The 18603-nt window shown below is 47.6% G+C and overlaps 1 protein-coding gene across 10 annotated transcripts in view; it reads right to left on the reverse strand.

Annotated features, from left to right (window-relative positions):
• The window catches only part of LOC1278112 (dual specificity tyrosine-phosphorylation-regulated kinase 2), a 59006-nt gene that overhangs the window by 9155 nt on the left and 31248 nt on the right, over positions 1-18603 (reverse strand). For 5 of the 10 annotated variants that reach the window (XR_009766067.1, XR_009766065.1, XR_009766066.1 and 2 more), the window contains exons 3-5: positions 7816-8071; positions 4019-4182; positions 3633-3910 (exon numbers count right to left, since the gene is read on the reverse strand). Coding sequence is in view for 7 of the 10 variants with exons in the window: in XM_061657474.1 (XP_061513458.1) it covers positions 3633-3910; positions 4019-4182; positions 7816-8071 (698 nt within the window). In the remaining 3 variants the exon portion in view is untranslated. Of the gene's footprint in view, positions 1-3632; positions 3911-4018; positions 4183-7815; positions 8072-8179; positions 9100-18603 lie in introns of those variants that run through there. The other 5 variants (XM_061657477.1, XM_061657475.1, XM_061657476.1 and 2 more) reach the window with 5 other exon arrangements.

Genomic DNA, 18603 nt, shown 5'->3' on the forward strand with positions numbered 1-18603 from the left:
TTTTAAAAAAGCTTTCGCAACAAATGACACACCGAAAGCGGACGACCTTTCACAAAGCACGTTGGTTGCACGGGGTAATTTACCTGAGCATGGCATGCGCTCCCGTGTAAAGACTGCACAGCGAGTGCATCCTATTGTGTATTGCAGCCAGCTCAGTTGCCAGCCGTGACCAGCTCAGTTGCCAGCCGTGACCTTCAACTCGTGCATTATCACGAGGTCCTGTGTTTGCTTTGGGGTGGATTTAAATTCGTCCCCGGTGCTGCACAAACCGATGTTGCGATGAACTTTTCAGGATCAACAATAGAGAGGCAAAACCATGGTACAAGCAGCAGTGCAAGCAACACGCACCGGCAAAAAGGGTGACCATAATTGCACAAGTTTGCAGTAGAAAATAATGCAAGAATGTCCCACGAAGTTACCGTCAAAGCCGAAGCAAGAGAGATGGAACTTGCGATACCATAGCCCACCCATGGCTTGTTTGTGTTGATTTATGAAGGTCGTTACAGCAATGATGCATCATTTGTGGATAAAGTTTGACATATTATGGTGAATTAAAGGAAAGTTTAACGAGACGGTGAAAAAACCCGTCGTGTAAGGTGACCTTCTGTCTGGCAACTTCCTACCCCTTAAAGCGACATATGCAAAAGTTGCTCAACCCCACGCGGACGGTAGAGAAAAGGATGATTTTTCATCACGTCAATAAGATGTGGGTTTGAGGCGTTGGTGCTGCTGATTTCCCACGCTGCTGCAAACATCGCCCGCGGCTCATTTATTCTTAGTTGCAGACTAAAATAGAATCTCAACCATAGGAAGTCGTTTCTTGTTACATCAAAGTCTTGGAAACTTTGTCCTTAACCAAACCAGCATTCAGCAGCTCGACTGCAGCTCGATAGATTATGATAGTGAGGCACAACAACTACCACCCACCACTACCTAGAGTCCGTTTTGAATGACGTCCGATGTTTGTCTGTATAAAAAAGAAAAAAAAACATCCCAAACGCATGGGAACTCTATCATCTGGCTAATGTAACGGTAGTTCCCACAGCACAAGAGTGAACATCCATGTACGAGGAACAAGTTTACCAATGGATGTGATTTTTCATTTTTACCTACAAAACTTTTTCGTTCCTCAAGCACCAACTCCGCAGTGTCCTTGTCGCGCTACTTCCTCCCAATGCGTCAAAGGTTAAGCCGCCCGCCGGTTCTGCGTCACGGGAGCTGACCGCAAAAGCTCACACGCATACTGCCGGCATACGCAAGCATTGGGTGGGGGGGGCTGGTGCGTTATTGTTATAGCAGGAGCAGGAGGAAAAGTTTACACCACAAGTTTACAAGGAGTTTTTTTTCTGCTCTGTGTCTTTTTTGCCTGGAATTATTGAACCAGCAGAGCATGGGGTGCGTGCTAGCAAAAGTCGAGGAGCTGTGGCAAACCGTTTTATTAAAGTTAATTAGTAGGCGGATAATAGTTTATCGTACGCTCCGATCGAAGGGACAGATAGTTGTAAATTAACGAGAAACACCAACGAGGGAAAGGGGGAACGGTTTGTTTGTTTACAAAACAAACACGGAGGGTATTTCTGAGTAGCAGTGTGGCGTCTTAGAATGAAGCCTACTTAGCCTAGCCTGGAAATCAGATTATTTTTCATTGGCTGGTGTTTTAATGAAGCTTTGTGATTTGTTTGTTTGAATGGCACGCGGAAAGGCTTGTTTTTGTGTTGATACAAAGAACCAAATTCAAAACGGATTGTAATCAAACCTGAATGATGCGCCCGAAAGCGCACATATCGTCCGATCAATCGTTAAAAGCTCATTAAAACACGGGTCAGAAAGCTGCCCCCATGAGTGCGCAATTCTTTGAATCATATCTATATTGCAATATACAATTTTTCAATCCGTCAATCATAACTCAGCCCATAAATCCGGCTCGTTGAAGCTCGTTAAATGTTGAGCCCACCGACATAAAAACCAACCCTGTCTGTGATTTCCGTTTTCCACCGGCACATCACAAAACAATGCTACACACGCGCGCATGTTACCTCATTCGAAAGAAAGCAAACCATATCCCGCCGCATCGCTAGGTCAGATGGAGAGGGTGGATTTATCTTTTACTGAGATTTATTTGCATATCATCGGTGCTGATATCGGTGAAACAACAGCCCAGAGAAGCAAAAAAGAAACAGCAAAAAAAACGCGCCATCGCGAGCAATTCATCATGAAGCAAAACATTTACCTCCGTGTAGCATAATGCTCACCACCATAATCCACAAAGCTTTGTGAGGGGGAGCGGGAAGGTAAGATTTAATTAAAACAACATTTCGACTACGGCAAACAAGCTTATCTGGCCCAAACTATCAGCCAACCGGCAAAAATCATTGCGTTGCTCCATTCACCCTGGCGCATCGTCCCGCAACCGAGGCACGAGGTTATGTTACGACGATGCGCCACGTTGCGGTTTGGGGCTTTTTTCGGTTGGTTGACCCGTTGCGATGAGGGTGCGCATTCTCTTCACTATCTTTCGCCGGGCACCCCGCCGGGGGAAGAAGCCTCACAAATGACGAATTTCCAATGAGGGGACAATGTTGGGGGAGTCGGAAAATCGGTTTACCCGGTGTGTTGAGCGAGGGGAAATGAGATTGAAAGCAAACGTTTAAGGGAAAAGGGGGAAAAACAAAAACAAACCACATTTAAGACGCGCGTGTTGGTAAGAGAGTAAGAAATCAACACAGCAAAACAACAACAGAAACCAAATTCACAAACCACGAAGGTGGAGGTGGTTTTGTTCGATAAAAGGAGAAAAAATGGCAAATATATTGGATTTATTTTCGGTTCGCAATGGATTATTTTTAGCGGCAAAATCAAAATAAACACTCCCGCAGACCGTACGGAAACGTCCAGAGCACGTTCTGTGCTGACGAACGGCAAAAGTTTAACGAGTAAAATAGGGAAAAAATCATAAACTAACTGGTAAACCTTGGTACCTTGGTTCAAGCAAAAGAACTCTAGCCCCACTGGAGCTGGAGTTTGCGGGGGCAAGCCTAAAAGTTACCCACCGTGTTGATCGACACTAAGCGGAAAGAAAAACTGCGCTCTTCCTTTCCCATCATATGCCATATTGCGTTTTACGGTATTAAAATGTAAAACGCAAAAAAGAATCCTCAAAAAAGTTCAGGGGCAATTGGAGAACATGAAAAACTTTGCACTTTGCAAACGCAAATTCCATTACCAACCTGTCCAGTGTCCCTGGGTCCGAGATTGGTGGTTGACTTTCAGGCTCCAGGTTCACTCGAGGCGGTGATGTAACCGTAATGTAGAGAAGCGAAACCTCTACAAATCTGCCCCAAAGACTTCAGGTACAGAAGTTTCTGTTTCAGCTATGTACCTACACCCACAGAAGACGCATCGCCGATGGTTTGTGCCGAGCAGAGTGCATGTTCCCACTAATAGCTACCAAATTGCACGCCATTTACTATCGGGTGTGGAAAGATTTATGACGGGTTGGTCGCTCGTGCCGTTATGGACGTAGGGAAATCGACCCACTGGAGCTATTGCTCAATCAGACCCTGCGGTGTACGATCCGCGACGTTTTTTTGCATGGCATCCACCACAGGACACGAACAAACGCGCTCCCTTACCTCATAAGCTCGAACGTGATGCAGAGGTGGTTGCGGAAGTAGAAGTAGTCCAGCATGTGTATGACATGGTGGCTTCCGTCCGCGTCCTTCTTCCGCAGCTCGTCCAGTATCCGAACCTCGACGAGGGCCTGATGGTGGAAGCGCTTCTTGTTGCGGATGATCTTGATTGCGACGTACTGCTTGGTTTTGTGGTCCAGCGCCCGGATCACCTGTCCGAAGCTGCCCTTGCCGATAATCTCCAGGATCTCGTACCGGTAGCAGATGTGGTCGTGCACAATCTAAAAACAAACAAAAAAGCAAAGGAAAGCAAAGGAAAGTATGTTAATGTATCAATTTGTCAGTGGAGCGGACTGCCTGGGGGCGGAAGCACCCCATTTCCTCCTTACCTTCTGATAGCATCCGTTCTCGTCATCGAAACCCGAGTTCGCGCCGACGCCCGGCTTGGCGTTGATTTTGCGTGCGTCCAGGCCGAGATAGTAAATTTCCTTGTACTTTTCGATTTCCTGCTTTTCGAAGTCTGTCAAGTGTACTCCATGGTAATCGAGCGCTTCTGCAATGGAGGAGATGGAGAAAGGAGAGAAACAAAAAAAACGAATCAGTCAAACCGTTCCTGGGAAGTTCGCTCTGTCGAAGAGTAATGCGGACAGGAAATATTAAATTAACACCATCCTACCGGTGGCCACACCCAGCCCAAGCGGAGAAAAGCTCTCGAGAGCTATCCAACTACTTTCCAGAAATGTTCTTTTCCAGCTCACACCATTTCCAGCTCCCCCTCCGGGCCCTGGGTGTAAATGAAGAGTAAGTTTTGATGATAATAAAGACGTACCACGGTGTACATAACTCTCGAGAACAGCGCCAGGACGCGTAAAGCATTCGTGTGCGCGTTTAGTTATTTATAATTCACAACCTCCGGGCACGTGAAGCTACCCGTGGCAACTTCGCTCGCTCGTCTCCGACGGCTTCCCTCTGTTCTCCGTTCGCCGGAAGGCTTTACTTTGCTTTATCATCCAAAACGGTTGAATGGTACCGCAGCATAAGTGCAGTCCGCGTGCCAACGTGCCAACCTGAGCTGTAAGCGGTCGGTTCCGTGTGTGTGCAGAGCCGTAAACGTGCCGCATGTATATGGTTCAGTGGCGAGGAAACGTTGCTGATTTGGCATTCCGACATTCGGTCGACCACTCACTACACACTACGAACGGCTGTGTTCACGGGTGGTAGTGTGTTTATATGTTAGCATGTGCCTACTAGCTGCTGACTCATGGCAAGAGGATTTCGCTTGGGATTGTACATTGGACAAGCGCATGACACCGTGTCAGGGCGTCACTTTCGCGTCAGCGAAAACCAAAAGACCATTTTCTAGCACTAGACTTGTTGGTGAATTTCGCATAAACAAGTGTAGTTATCTCTTAATCATCTTGCACACCGCGATGGCCTTGAAATGTAATATTTCAAGGATATCCTTTCCTACACTCGTCACCATGAGTCGGCAAAAGAATCCTTTCAAACCTTCTAATGGAATGAGGTTCTATTATTAGAAACCTGTGCTACCATATAATGAGATACCGGAAGGACATAGAAATATCACTTTTTGGAAAAATTCCACTACAACTGCTTTGCTATTTTATGAAAATTCCATCTGCTCAAAATACATGAAGACAAACCATTATGATGTCTTGCTTCAAGTCACGATTGCTGTTCTACCGGGCACGTTCCATGCAAAAAGCGTCCCCTCCCGCTGTGCTTGACTGCGACAGCACTGCAGATAATTCCACACTCACGGTGCTAGTTCCGGCTACAAAGTAGCGTATTCCCTACCCAAAAAAAAAACCCAAACTTTTTCTCCAAAATGCTACTCCTCACTGCCTAAAATCGTAACATTGTAACAAGCGACATCTAGGCGGCCCCCGTGTAATGTCGCTTGGGGGAATTGAATGTGATCACCCAACTTCCGCTAGCGATGGGGAAGTACGTTCGGACCCACCACGCCCTACCTTTACGGGCGGCAAATGCAAATTGGCCTCCTGTCTTTCGCCAGCGGGTTTGCCAAAGTCTCAGACACTAATCACTTTCCGTCTGGGGTTTCTGGCCTCACACTACGGAAACCCATATCAGCGGGCAAGGTGAGGGCCAGTTTAGTTATGCTCACCCCCGAACGGGAATTAGAACCAGGCCGCCGGAAGGGAACCCCTGCCCACACGCTCGATGGAGGATAACGACTGCCAAACGAACCTTACGACACGCAACATGTATCGTTCCGCCTCTCTCCCTCATGAAGCCCAATACAAGACCGCAAGACCACATCGAGCCCCCGAGGACGTCGCTATCGCTATCGCCGGTTCTGGGAAAGCGTGCGCCCGGCAAATGTGTGGTTTGATTGTTCGGGCGGAGTTTTTACCGTTTGAACCAGTTGGAAGGAAGAAGACTGCAGCTATTTAGTTCGATAGTGTAGAACGGCGTCTTTTACTCCCGCCCCTAGAACGATTGGCCGCGGGGGCGGACAAGGGCCATAATAGGCATCGATTGCCGCAAGCTATTCAGTTCCACCCGGTGATACCCGGTGATTGTGCGGTGGGGTATTGTCATCTGGCCGTAAATCCAGCTCGGAAGCGAACTTTACCTGACAGGATCGACATATTCATGATTTATTTTTAACTAACAAACAAGCGCGATTGAAAGCAATGTTGGGGGGCGCAAGGCGGGCCGGACAGAATCTATAACAAAATAATTGAATTGATTTGGTATGTTGAAGCTAAACTTAGGTCACCTGTGTGAGGGGCTTTGGCCAATCGGCTCCTTCGAATGCTACTGACGTTGATGTTCCTTTTTACTTTTTGTTTTATGTGTTTTACAATAACAAACGTTTGTCGTAACAACAAAATAACAGAAACAAAAATAAAAAACAAAACTCCCTATAGCTTCGATGTGTGTTATATTCAGTCACTGACGATGGAGCTTTGTTGTAATTTTTGGCGAATCCCCAAAATTGCCTCTCCTAACCTCTACTAGCTCGAGACAGTGCGAAAAAGCACCACATACGGGCGATAGAGCGAAAAATCATCCTGATTCGATTTTCCACCCTTGGCGATTGGAGAGGGACGACAAAAAAGGCGCCCAAACGAACCCTCGATACGAAACAGCCAACACGACACAACGATGTCGATATACTCATGGAAGGCAATGATGATGATGGACTGGACCTGAGAAAGTCGGCACTGGCTTGCCAGGTGCCTAACGAAGTTATTACTCGGAAATGGAAAAGGTGGCTCTATTGCCATTTTGGAGCCGGGCGCCGGGTCATATTGAATGCGTATTTCGTTACTTTGTACGACCGGGTGACGTCAAGCGAGAGAGAAAAAGAGCGAAAGGAAAGGGGCGGGCAGTTAGGCGTGGTGGAAAAGAAAAATTGTTATTGATAAGGCATTTACAATAAGCGAAGCGAACGTATTACCAGCCACTGTTACACCATCACGTGTTTGGGGCTTCATTTATGTTTTGGGCTCCTATTAGTGCCGCATGGTTGGCATGGTTGAATGTATTGGGGGAAGTGCGATGGGACCAAGCAGGGACTCGTTAAATTCGCAACCAAGGTTTGTTGAACCGGAAGGTTTTTGCTTCTGCAGTTCTTTTTCTACTTCTTTTTGCTTGGAAATTGGACGCATCTTTCCGACGAGCTCATACAATGGGAAATGTTATGTTGCGAAAAGTCATACATATTTCCAGGAACTGTTGTTATCAGCATTATGCCGGTGTCTGCAAACACATGAATAAATTCGGACGTGTTGCAGCCAAAAGCAGTTAATCGAATCACTTACACCGTGGCTAACTATACCGACGCCAAGCGTTGCCTAGGATCATTTCCTAGTAGCACACGAGGCATTGTGACACGACGAGAAGCAACGTGTTACTGACACTAATCCCCGCAGGATTAGCTGAACCCATAAACAGGACACGTTTCACTGAACGTGTGTGTTTGTGTGTGTCGAAGGCGACGAAACGACACCACAAGAGCTTCACCGCCTGCTCTGACCCGATTCTTTGCGTCACTAACGTCAGCGAAGCTGATCGATTTCCTTTTCGTATTTCTGCCCTTCTAGACACGACAGTAGCCAAAACGACGACGCCCAAAAACGTTATCCCCCTTTCTGAAGCAGCTATAGGGATTCACCAATCGTCTTGTACTTACTTGCGGGTGTCATCGGTAGCATCGGTTTGTCATTTTCCAGCTCGGTCGTGGTGTTGTTGTTGCTGGAGGGACTGAGCGGAGGTAAGGCGTTGCCGTGAGCGTCAATCATGTTGGTGCCGGTGCCGTTGCTGCTGCGGCCAGCTCGGAAGACGTTCCTGGGTCCGCTCAAGCCGGCAAGCTCCGGCCGGTTCGCCTCGTACAGCTGCTGCGTTGTCTGGACGCGCTCTCTCGAACACTTCCCACTGTCCAGCTGGATCTGTCACAAGAACGAAAACAAAAGCAAACACACACACACGCAGCACAGGATTAGATAATGAGATAACTTCGCTTCTTATCTTAATGAGTTGAATAATGCGGGACCAACGAGGGAAGTGATTTCGATGACGGTCGATGTCTGTACACGAAGGCAGCACCTTGGTTGATGGTGGCGGCGGCGGCGCTGGCAACAGCTTTTCTCCAACATCCTTGATGGACTGTTGCTTCTGCGGCAAAAGGCAAAGGCAACTAGATGAGAGCAACTTCTGGCGGATCGATTTGCGCGACATCTTCACCATCTCGACCGCAGACTAATTGTACAGAGTCCCCAAAAAAGTATGCAACCGTTGTACACCTAATACAGCCACCGCTTTTGCACGAATCGTAACTTCTGCTTCCACAATAAGGTTTGCACATTGTATGCACTTCTTGAAGAAATGCAGAAAAAAAACTTTCGCCCACCGAGCGGCATTTGCCTTCCAACGCCACGCACTGCAGGGTAGAAACTGAGCGCTATCGGGCGTCCCACGACACCGGGGCTGTGCGACATTAGATTGCAAAGTCAAACGTCACTTATCGTTATCAAAAGTGCGAATATAATAAAGACGCACATACACACACACACAATCACACACAAAACGCTGGCTTTGATTAAGTTCTTCACGCGTCCGTTGGCCTCCTCCAGTGTGTTTGATTTGCAATTGTTCTGTATTGCGAGCACAACGCTTGCAACCGCTCCGAGCACCGTTCAAGAGGGTGTTACAAAACAATGCGATACGGAACGAACGCCACTTACCACCACATCTCGCATTTTGCACTTCACACAGGCTTCTACGTTTAGCAGCGTCTATATATTTCGCCTTTTAGCAACGAATAATTCCAGCCCGCACGTTCCAGGCGTTTTGGACTCGGTACAAACTTTCTCACTGCTCACTGTGCTGCGTCTGGCTCGACACTCAACCGACCGATGAGTGCGCCAGCAGCTTATCAGGGCGACAGCGAATCTTTCGTAAGGAACGATGCGCATATAATCCGCCGCCGCGATTTCCCTTGAATCGTTGAGTCACGCGAGTGTGGCGTTCCAAGACGTCATTATTTGACGATGAGCCATCCACGGGGGAAAACACACACACACACACCGGTGAGTGGAAGGGGGATTAGCTCACGGTCGCGACTAGATAATTTCGGAATATTTACACCTTGAAGCGGAAATGCATTTGGATGATAAAAATATGGCTTATAGCACGCTTCGATGTACTATTATTGTAAACAGATTCTCCGTCCGTCACAAAGAATGTGATTGGAGCATTCCTCTGCTCCTTTGCGAGACAGGTGTGCATTGGCAAGCAGTCGCTAATTCGCATCAAGAAAAAGGGTGTGTCTGGAGCTGGTCTGGGCAGGGTGTTTTGAATTATTATAACAAACACTCAACGATGCCGGTCAGGTTCTAGACAAATCAACTGAGCGCAACACTGCTCCCCTGCGGCCTCCCCTGCTCCTGGATAAGCCAATTTAAAATTAATTACATTTTCATTTTCTGCCGGAACCCCCTTTTGTGGTAAAGTCCGGTTGGGAATGAGAAGAGCATGATTCGAATGTCACGTCTGGGCAAACGTTTCCCGACTGTTTCTTTGTGGCTCTAGCAGCAGTTCAAGGTTCAGGGTTGACCAGAGTGGACACAAAATCGATAAGAAAACGTGGGATTGGAAATTGCTTTGTGTCAGACAGCAAGCTGCAGATGGTACTTCATTTCTATTTGAATGTTGATTCGGAGCACTCGTCTAACTAATCAAAATATTACAAAGATTTGCCATGTCATCTGGCAAAACCGTTTTTCTGTTGTGCCATTTAATAAGCCATGCTTCCAACCAGCCAGTAGTAGTAAATCATGAATCAGACGACCCACAATGTCGACCTATGTTTGTTTAGAAAGCGCCAGAGTTGTTTACTCGATGTCTTTACCAGTTTACAATCATTTACTCCACTCCAATATGCACCAATGTACACCATCTGGCTCACGATGCGCCTTATCAGCGGCAATGCGTCAAATCTCGCCGAGCAATGTTAGTAATTGCCCTCCAGCCGTTCCCAGCTGCCGTTTATCAATTCCTCGTCTTTGATCCGATTCCGTCAGTAACGACAACACAGACAACAACATATTACGCTATCTGTATCGCGCTTCCAAGAACGTCTGAGCCCTGCTCGTCGTGGTGATTGGTGAAGCCTTGCAAAAGGATGACCACCCGCGGCTCAGCGTTATCGGTCGGCCCGTGGCAATGCCTTTTAACCGCAGGAAGTTGTCGCACGGGCTGTCAATCACGGTCGCAGCGAAGTGCATTCACTGGCGCAAAACCGATGCACCGGAAGAGAGCGTTCCGATCTGCCATCCGATAGTGCAATCGAAGGACGCTGTTCGCGGTTTTGCATTAACGAGATGATGAGCTGCCAGAGGTTAAAAAGTCAATCAGATCTACAGACAGTTGTGCGGCAGTCGTGTTTTGTGTTTTACTTGTTACCCTGCCACACAACCTCATCGGCCATCCTCGGCATTCCCATTATCAAGGCAAACGGCAGTAAAAAGCATCGTAGTTCTAACGTTCATTCATTCAAGCGCACCAAAATCGCGCGATTTCACTCTTTGTTTGCCGTTTGTTTTTGCTTTTTTTTTGCCGCGCCGTCTCAAGTGGTCTCAAGTTTGTAACGGTCGGCGCACGTGTTCGTAGCCTTCTCGCTCTCTCTTTCTCTCCCTCTCTCTTAGTCGATCGCAGCTGCTACGTCAGGCACAACGCTTGAAAGTGAATGCATAATGGTTAATACCTCCCTCGCGTGTGCCCTCAATCCCACAAATCCGGAGAGCCTCCCACCGATAAGCTGTGGTTCCGCCTTCATACCACACGCACACACACACGGGCACACAAACCGAGGCAGCTTGGGGCTGAGATTAACAGCTTGTGCAGAGGCAGTACCGCCATCGTGCCGCGTGGAATGCGGGCGAACGAACTACAAATCAGCTGAGCTGAATTCCAGTTTCAACCGAAATCGACACCCGGCCTGGGCTCGCCCGCAGATTAAACATTCTGAAGCTGGCTGCCTTTGTTCTTTTCTCCAGCGGCCTCGCGCACACGCTTTGCTCATGGCCAAATTTGTGCATGGCCGATGGATCGCCTCTGTTCGGCGGCGATCGTGGATTGGTCGAGCGGCTTTGAGCCACTGCAAAATGTCGCCCGTCGTATGATTTATCGTGGCTGTGTGCTGATGAATGGTGCTGAGCTGAATTGAGAGCGTGATAATTTATTGCACGCATTTGCAATTTGCAAATTAATAGTTTTACGCGAATGATACAGGCTTGTGCGCACAGGCACAAAGCACAAAACCCAATCACTCGCTGCGAACGCTTTTAGTTTTCGATCCACTAATCCCGGGTTTTATGATGATGCCAAACTGTTTGAAGTATCCCAGCGGCAGTACACAAACGGAGAAACGCTTTCTATCCCACACGTAGACCACATCTTCGACCCCAAAAACGTAAGTCTTCCCAGTATTTATTATCCTTCGAAAACGCGCGCTTGGCCAGTCAACACCATAAAGACTTATTGGTTTCGCATTTAACGACTTTATCTTCTAAAAATACTCGCTCCATCACATGCACACACGTTTCCACGAAATTCCTTCGTCTCCCTTTTGCGCAGAAAACAACCAGGAAAAGCGGAACCAAAACCCCTAGGCTAGTCCGGCCCGGACTGGCGTAGCCATAAAACTTTTTTCTCCCTCACTCTCTCCTCCCCTTCTGGCACGGACTGGATCGGGACTGGATGATCATAAAATTGGATGAATTTCCAACCGGACATCATATGGTAGTGCACATCTAGAGCGCTCCCCCCCGGGGGAGAGGGTGCGCACACACACGTTCAGGGAACGGCACAGTGCAGACGAAAGGTTATTAATGCCCCCCTCGCAGTGCCCTCTCCTGTCATAAAATGCGTTCGAACGCCTAAATGGAACATGCAACATGGGTCAAAAAGGTAAAAAGAAAACGAAAAAGTCTCGCCTTTTGCCAATTTGTCCATCATCCCCGACCTTTTTTTTGCGCAAATGGTGAACTTTCCGACGCTTGTGGGCTCCGCTGCGGTGTCGATTTATTGGATCCTTTGTCAGTGTGTGACGGTGGTGTGTGGTGCAGTTTACACGTTTATGGCCACACTAGGGCCACCCTACCGCTGCATATCAAACGAATAATTCGAAACTTAATTCCTGGCCCCGTGCATGTCGTTGGTGATATTAGTCGCTCTTTTTCACACACACACACACGACACATCCTAAGATGCAGCGGCGCTACAAATCGGTTGCAACGCCGCATCCTCAACCCACTGGCAGCACCATTCCTCTTTAATTGGTTTCGCGGAGTTAGTCCAAGCTGCCATACCATGTGAGCATCTTTTATTGCAGCTCAGCTTCTTTGACTTTGTGCTCCATCTCCAGCTTGCATTAGAAACTCACACACGTACACATACACTATCGCCATACGCTAACTGTACACGCAGTGATAAATGAGAGCACGAGATCTTTGTTTGAGCAGAGGGGAGAGGTGTTCCACCAGCTGCATGTGAGGTGCGAACGGTGAGAAGTAGATGTAGCGAACGAAGCGATCATAATTACTTCCCTGCAAGCGTTAATGGTAAAATTGTTCGAAAATCGTTTCGCATGCAACCGGTACAATGGTGTGCGCTGCAGTTCGTGCTGAGTTCGCCATGAAGCGACGCCCCCCCCGCGGTGGGTGGAGAAAAACTTGGAGAAAAAAAGCTCTCAAATAGGTTTTCAATCAAAGGCATACCATCAATCACTGGTGCGCTGTAGGAAAGCTTCGGAACGAAGATGAGGCTTAACTGCTTTATTAATTACAAACCGCAAGTACATTGACAGCTCCGAGAGCGCAGATCTGAGCTTAGAGTTCAGTGCTATCAATGTCACTGGTTGCTTGTTTCACTAGCAAAGCAATCAGATGTGCTCACCGTTGTGTGGATAAACGAAGCGTACCTAATGATCTTAAAAACTAGACAAGTCTTCAATCGCTTCTAGCTCTACCAATAACTCTCCAGTAGAGCGATTTTTCTTTTCACTTTTTAATTAGTATGCACTGCTAAACAAGACACCCACGCAGACGCTTACTGGCCCAGACCAGACCAGACCAGACAGCACATTTGCATAGGAACTAATAAAGCAGCGACATAACACTCCGCTAAACTCCACGCCACATTCTTACGCTTGTGTATGTTTCTGTGTGTGTTCATGCAAGATTGTGTCTAATCGCGCATGGGCGTACAGGCCCGATGTAGTTCTATCAACGATCAGGGATTGACAAAGAAAAGTGGTCCAGCAGTTTTGCCGTGCGCGAGGGCGACGAATATCTTAGGCACGCCGGCTACTTCGGTGTCTCCAGCACCGGACCAAAGCCTTCCTGGGGTGGTGCGTTGGTTGTAGTGTGTGGTACACCCTCAACTAGCCCCGTTTCAAAACTTGATTCCTGTCGTGGAACTGGTTCCTTTGGCTCGTGTGTTGCGGCTGGACCAACTAGCACTACCAATTAATGTTTATCGAGTGTTTGTGCTTTGGATTTCAAAATCACAAGAAGTTACGCTTGTTTTCTTGGGAATGGTGTTAAAATGAGGGAGATTTAAGAGAAGAAAACATATAAACAATCTGTTCGCAATAACCTCAAAGATAAAACAACATAACGCTTAGTGCGCTAGAATTGTTCCCATGCCGTCCAGTTAAGCTTCCCCCCTATGCTTCTGATCTGCTTTCAATCGCTTGAATAACACACCTTCTGGCCAACTGCCAGCGTAGATCGTGTACCGGGCTAATGCAAGACTTCTCAAATTTATAGCAAACCGGTGCATTGAAGTAGCTCTCGAAGAAGGTTGGAGCGTATGGATTTAAACGAACACCCCGCTCAGGCTGTCCCAAGGTAATCAATTCCTGCCCGACAGCGAACTTGACGCGATTTCGGTGCCAAAATAAACGCATCACGATCGAACGCTGGGGGGAACACCATTCTAACCCGTTGAAAGAGTGGCCACCGGCTTGGCTTGTCGTGTGTACAACCCAGTACTTAGCCAAACATTGCCTAGTGTGGAGTGGAGTGAAGTGCTGTGATAAAAATAGTTCTCACACCCCGAACCTTCACATGGTTGCACAGCCAGACGAAAACTATCCTTACCATCGGCGGATGTTATGGGGTGCGATGATCCACCGGTAAACATTGCACCGAAGACAAGCGTTTGGATTCAATCTTGCAACGCGAAGGGTAATGTTAAAGGAAATGAAAACATATGCACACTGACCGCACTGATCCAACACACGCACGCACAAACCAAGCGGGTGGAAAGAAGTGCATTTGGGCCGTGAATGCATGCACACACCGCCGCCATGGTGGGATGATAAAATTGTTCGACATTTTAGTTTACATTCCGGTGGCAAATCACTGCCGGCTACCGGGACGGGTGGCGTGGTAATTGATATATTACGGATGGAGGAAAATTGGTTACGCTTTCCACACGTGTGGCAGGCATGTTTTTCAGTTCGTCTTCTCCTTGCCGTAGATAAATATAGGCGTAGGACAAAAGACTCAGGGCTAAATGCATGCATGTGGTGGAGAAATTGAGCCCATGTGTAAGCGGGATGCTGGAAGGTATGGATGCAGTTGAAAACTCACAAAAAACCGCTGGTTGTAAATTAGAAGAAAAAAAACCCCTTTCAATCACCAGCGCGTATTTACAAGCAACGGCGGCGTACGGTTCGCTGCCACGGGGCGTTCGTATATGAATGGGTACTGGGAAGCAATCAATATGTTTTTCACGAAGGGCTGTGAAATTATATGACCGCCAACGATGAAGTGAAAAGTGAGTGCGAGTGGGTGGGTAGGTGTGTGTTTTCGAAGCGATCAGTCTATGCTTCCACCGGTAATGACGTAGCAATCTTGTGTTTTGCATAACCACTTGGTTGTTTCATTGCAGTTTAAAAGGCGATGCAGGCATCCACCCTAGCACGTATGATCTACAAGCGTTAAAATCATTTACTATTTCTCTCAAAGAAATAATTAAAATTGCTCTACAAAACATTTAATTTATTGTTTGCTGCTTGGAACATCAACAGCGATCTACATTTTGTACGCAATTGAAAACACCTTTCGATGGAGTTGAACGACCATTTTATCCCTTGAAACCGCTTGAACCAAACCAATCCGGTCAATGACGATCGTAGATCAAGTGCGGACACAAAGTAGTGACCGAAAGGCGAAACAAAATCTAATCCCATCTACCCACCAACATCACAGACACACACACACGCTCAAGTGACGCGTGCATTCCTCCAAAAATGGTTCTCTATTCGGATTGGCAACTATATTTAGTTCGACGTTGGGTTGTGTTTGACGTGCCCAAATGCTACTCGTTCGACCTCAAGTCTCAAACAGAGCAAAAGAAAAAAAACTCGTGCCTCGATCGATCGGTGTGACGCGCGCGTTGTTGGTAAACAGTGTTTCCATCATCTTCCGCCTGGTTCCTCGTGTGTCTTTTTTTGTTCAATTCCTCATTGTTTTATCATGTCAGGGCCAAACTGGTTCGCTTTAGTTTCGAGTACAGACACACATGCCCATTAAATCCCTTCAGGTCACACTTCCTCGCGCGGAAAATCCTCACACCCTGGCATGTTCGTTCCTCTTCCGAATTCCGCACAGCAGGCGTGCAATCGGACGCAAGTTGTGATCGCAGCCAAGATCGTCTTCGCGATCATGTGCATCTGTGTCGGTAAACAAATTGGCAGTGTTCTAGGCCGAGCGAACCGAGAATCAACTGTTTTGTGCGCTTTTCCGTACCGTTTCCGTGTGTATGTATGTCTGTTGGTAGCTTTTCACTGCATGGTCTCGCTACGGTTCATTTCACGTTTGCTAAAATTAGAATAATTTCGCATAGCCATGTAGTAGATCGGGTGTGTGTTTTTAACGGATTCGGACAAATTTTGGATCAATTCCTGGGCCGAAGCTGTTTAGATTTATTAGCTGTAACTGTACCCTAACCAAAGCGAAGGTAGAGAGTCATTACCGTTAATGATACAAATGATTAGCAATTGCAAAGGAAATTAATTGAAATACCAGTGCTAGTACACAGTGCCAGTCCCTTCTTGCTGAAAATGTGAAAATAATAACAGCGGATGTAAAAGTAATCTTCAAGGCTTTTTTGTCTGATCTCAAACTCTCAATTTTGCTCTCAGTCCTTATTATAGCATCGGAAGGTTTTTCATGTATCAAAGAATGACGTATTGTACAGGCTCAAACTCTATAAGCTTGATAGCAAGCACGGTTACACCATCCGTAGGATTTACCCGGCTCACTCGCTTATACCGGTTGATGAAAAATTCAAAAGTCGTTACACCTTTGCCAAATATTCAGCTCGATGCCGGTGCAGGAGGAGGATGACGTGTGGGAGATTTTCACTTTCATCCTAACGTAATCACCGGAATCCCCACCCACAATGGTGGAAGACGAAGAGGCCTGGCAGAAGCACCAGACGGAGACGTATTTGAATGCCAATATCGTGGGGCTCACGTCGGTTCCCCCCCTTTCCACCCAGACGAATCGCAAGATACACCTGTCCACGGCTCGACTCATGTTTGTTGGTTTTGGCCGTTGTATTTTTGAGGGGCCCACGTTGTTTGTTTATTCTGTTTTTGCCAATATCTTGTGCGCCATCTTCTTCGGCCGACCCCTGGCAGGGGAAAGAAGATACGTTAAGCAGCGCGCTCACGAGCACAGTGAGCTTCGGGTCGGGATCGGTTTCGTGTGTAAACCGCGCCAAAGCCCTTATCGGCATTTGAAGCACGTTTTTGACGCGTCGCAGGACATAAAATTCTGATACTGTACTAACCGCTGTATTAGTCCGCGCCAGCCAAGGGAGAGCGCGGAAATGGAGGGGGAGTGTCAAACCGTGCATACCAATCACGGGTAGCACGGGTAGCAGGGGAACGAATGTTAATGTTAGCTGGGAAGCTATTTAGCACAACGAGCAACGAGTCGTTTAGACGAGTCGGTGAGAAATGAGCTACTCCCAAGAACAATGAAATGGAGAGGGTGTAAACATATTAGGACGCTCACTTTGTACGGAATGCAAATTATGTAACGTTCCCGCGCTTGTTGGCGTGCATGCGATATCTACGCTATCTACGCGAAAGAGACGTAACGGCGTTTTTGTGTCATCATTTTTTTGACGTCAGCATAGAAGCTGTTTTGTTAATGATTGAAAACAAAAAGCTTACTGCCGCGTACAAAGCTCTAATGAGCGGGAAAAGCGGGTCAGATGCATCGTCCAGCACGACATCAACAACATCAACTTTAACACAACTGTTGTAGAACTTTGAGCCACTGGAAGATACCAAACGACAACAAAATGCCACTTTTTGCCACAAATGTCTTCCAAAAAGCATCGTTCACACGTGCAGACGAACCGACAGCTTTTGATGCAATCCGCACTTAACTTAACCCCCCACACACACAGACACACCGAAAACGTGACGAAACGAGCACGACGCCCGGGCGCAATAAGTGTCATAAGCCGTTGCCAGCACTCCACCAACGAAGCCACCGCTGCCAGCTGCAGTTGCAATGCGCGGAGGACGACGACTTCTTAAGGCATTAACTCACATCAATTCGCGGTGAAAAAGCCTCACATTTGGACTCATAATCTCTCCTTCCCCCGCGCGACGGTAGGGTAGAGTGTGCAATAATGGAGCCGCGACACGTGATTGGCGTACATGTACCGCTGCACAAAAGAAGTAATTAATGTCTTCCGGTAGGCTCTACCCGTCTCTAATCTTTATTCCAAATATGGTCGGCTATCTTCTGCCAACGGTTGTGTGTCATATGCACAACCCACGACGGTAGGCCCTGCCAGCACAAACCCAGAAAGCCCAACGACCCACCGACGATGAGGTGGAGGTGTATCAAGTTTCACGCACAAACACACCTTTAAGAAGGTGTAAACGTGCACTCCAACCTTCAGACCAGCTGTGTTGCTGGGTGCTAGTCGCCACCGTCAGCCGCACGACGGGTTGCATTGCAGACGTAGCCGCGGTTTGGTCTGTGGCGTCTAGCGGTGACAACCCGTGGGAGGATCATGCGTGGCCCGCACGATGTCGTAAAGTATGATTACTTAATTTAATTAACATCCATTGAAAAACGGTGCAACGAAGTTGGAGGCAGTGTTGGCGGCGGTGCGACGGGCGATTTAAGGCGAGACAATATTTCAGTCTTGCGGGACACGACAGCTACCCAGGTGGTTCTGGTTCTCGAGTTCTGGATTGCCGTATACACGCAGACTGTAATCGTTTGCGTAGGAACGGATCCACTCCCGTTCTTGGGAGTTTAGGGCGGGTGCTTGGGAAATCTCACCACACGCCTAAAGCCCGGTTTTGCATTGCGTGGTTAGCGTGGAGAGCCACCAACCTCCAAACCACAAGAAAACCCGCTTTAAATTTGACGAG

This window comes from Anopheles gambiae, chromosome 3 (genome assembly GCF_943734735.2).
Source record: "Anopheles gambiae chromosome 3, idAnoGambNW_F1_1, whole genome shotgun sequence".
NCBI classification, from domain to species: Eukaryota; Metazoa; Arthropoda; class Insecta; order Diptera; family Culicidae; genus Anopheles; species Anopheles gambiae.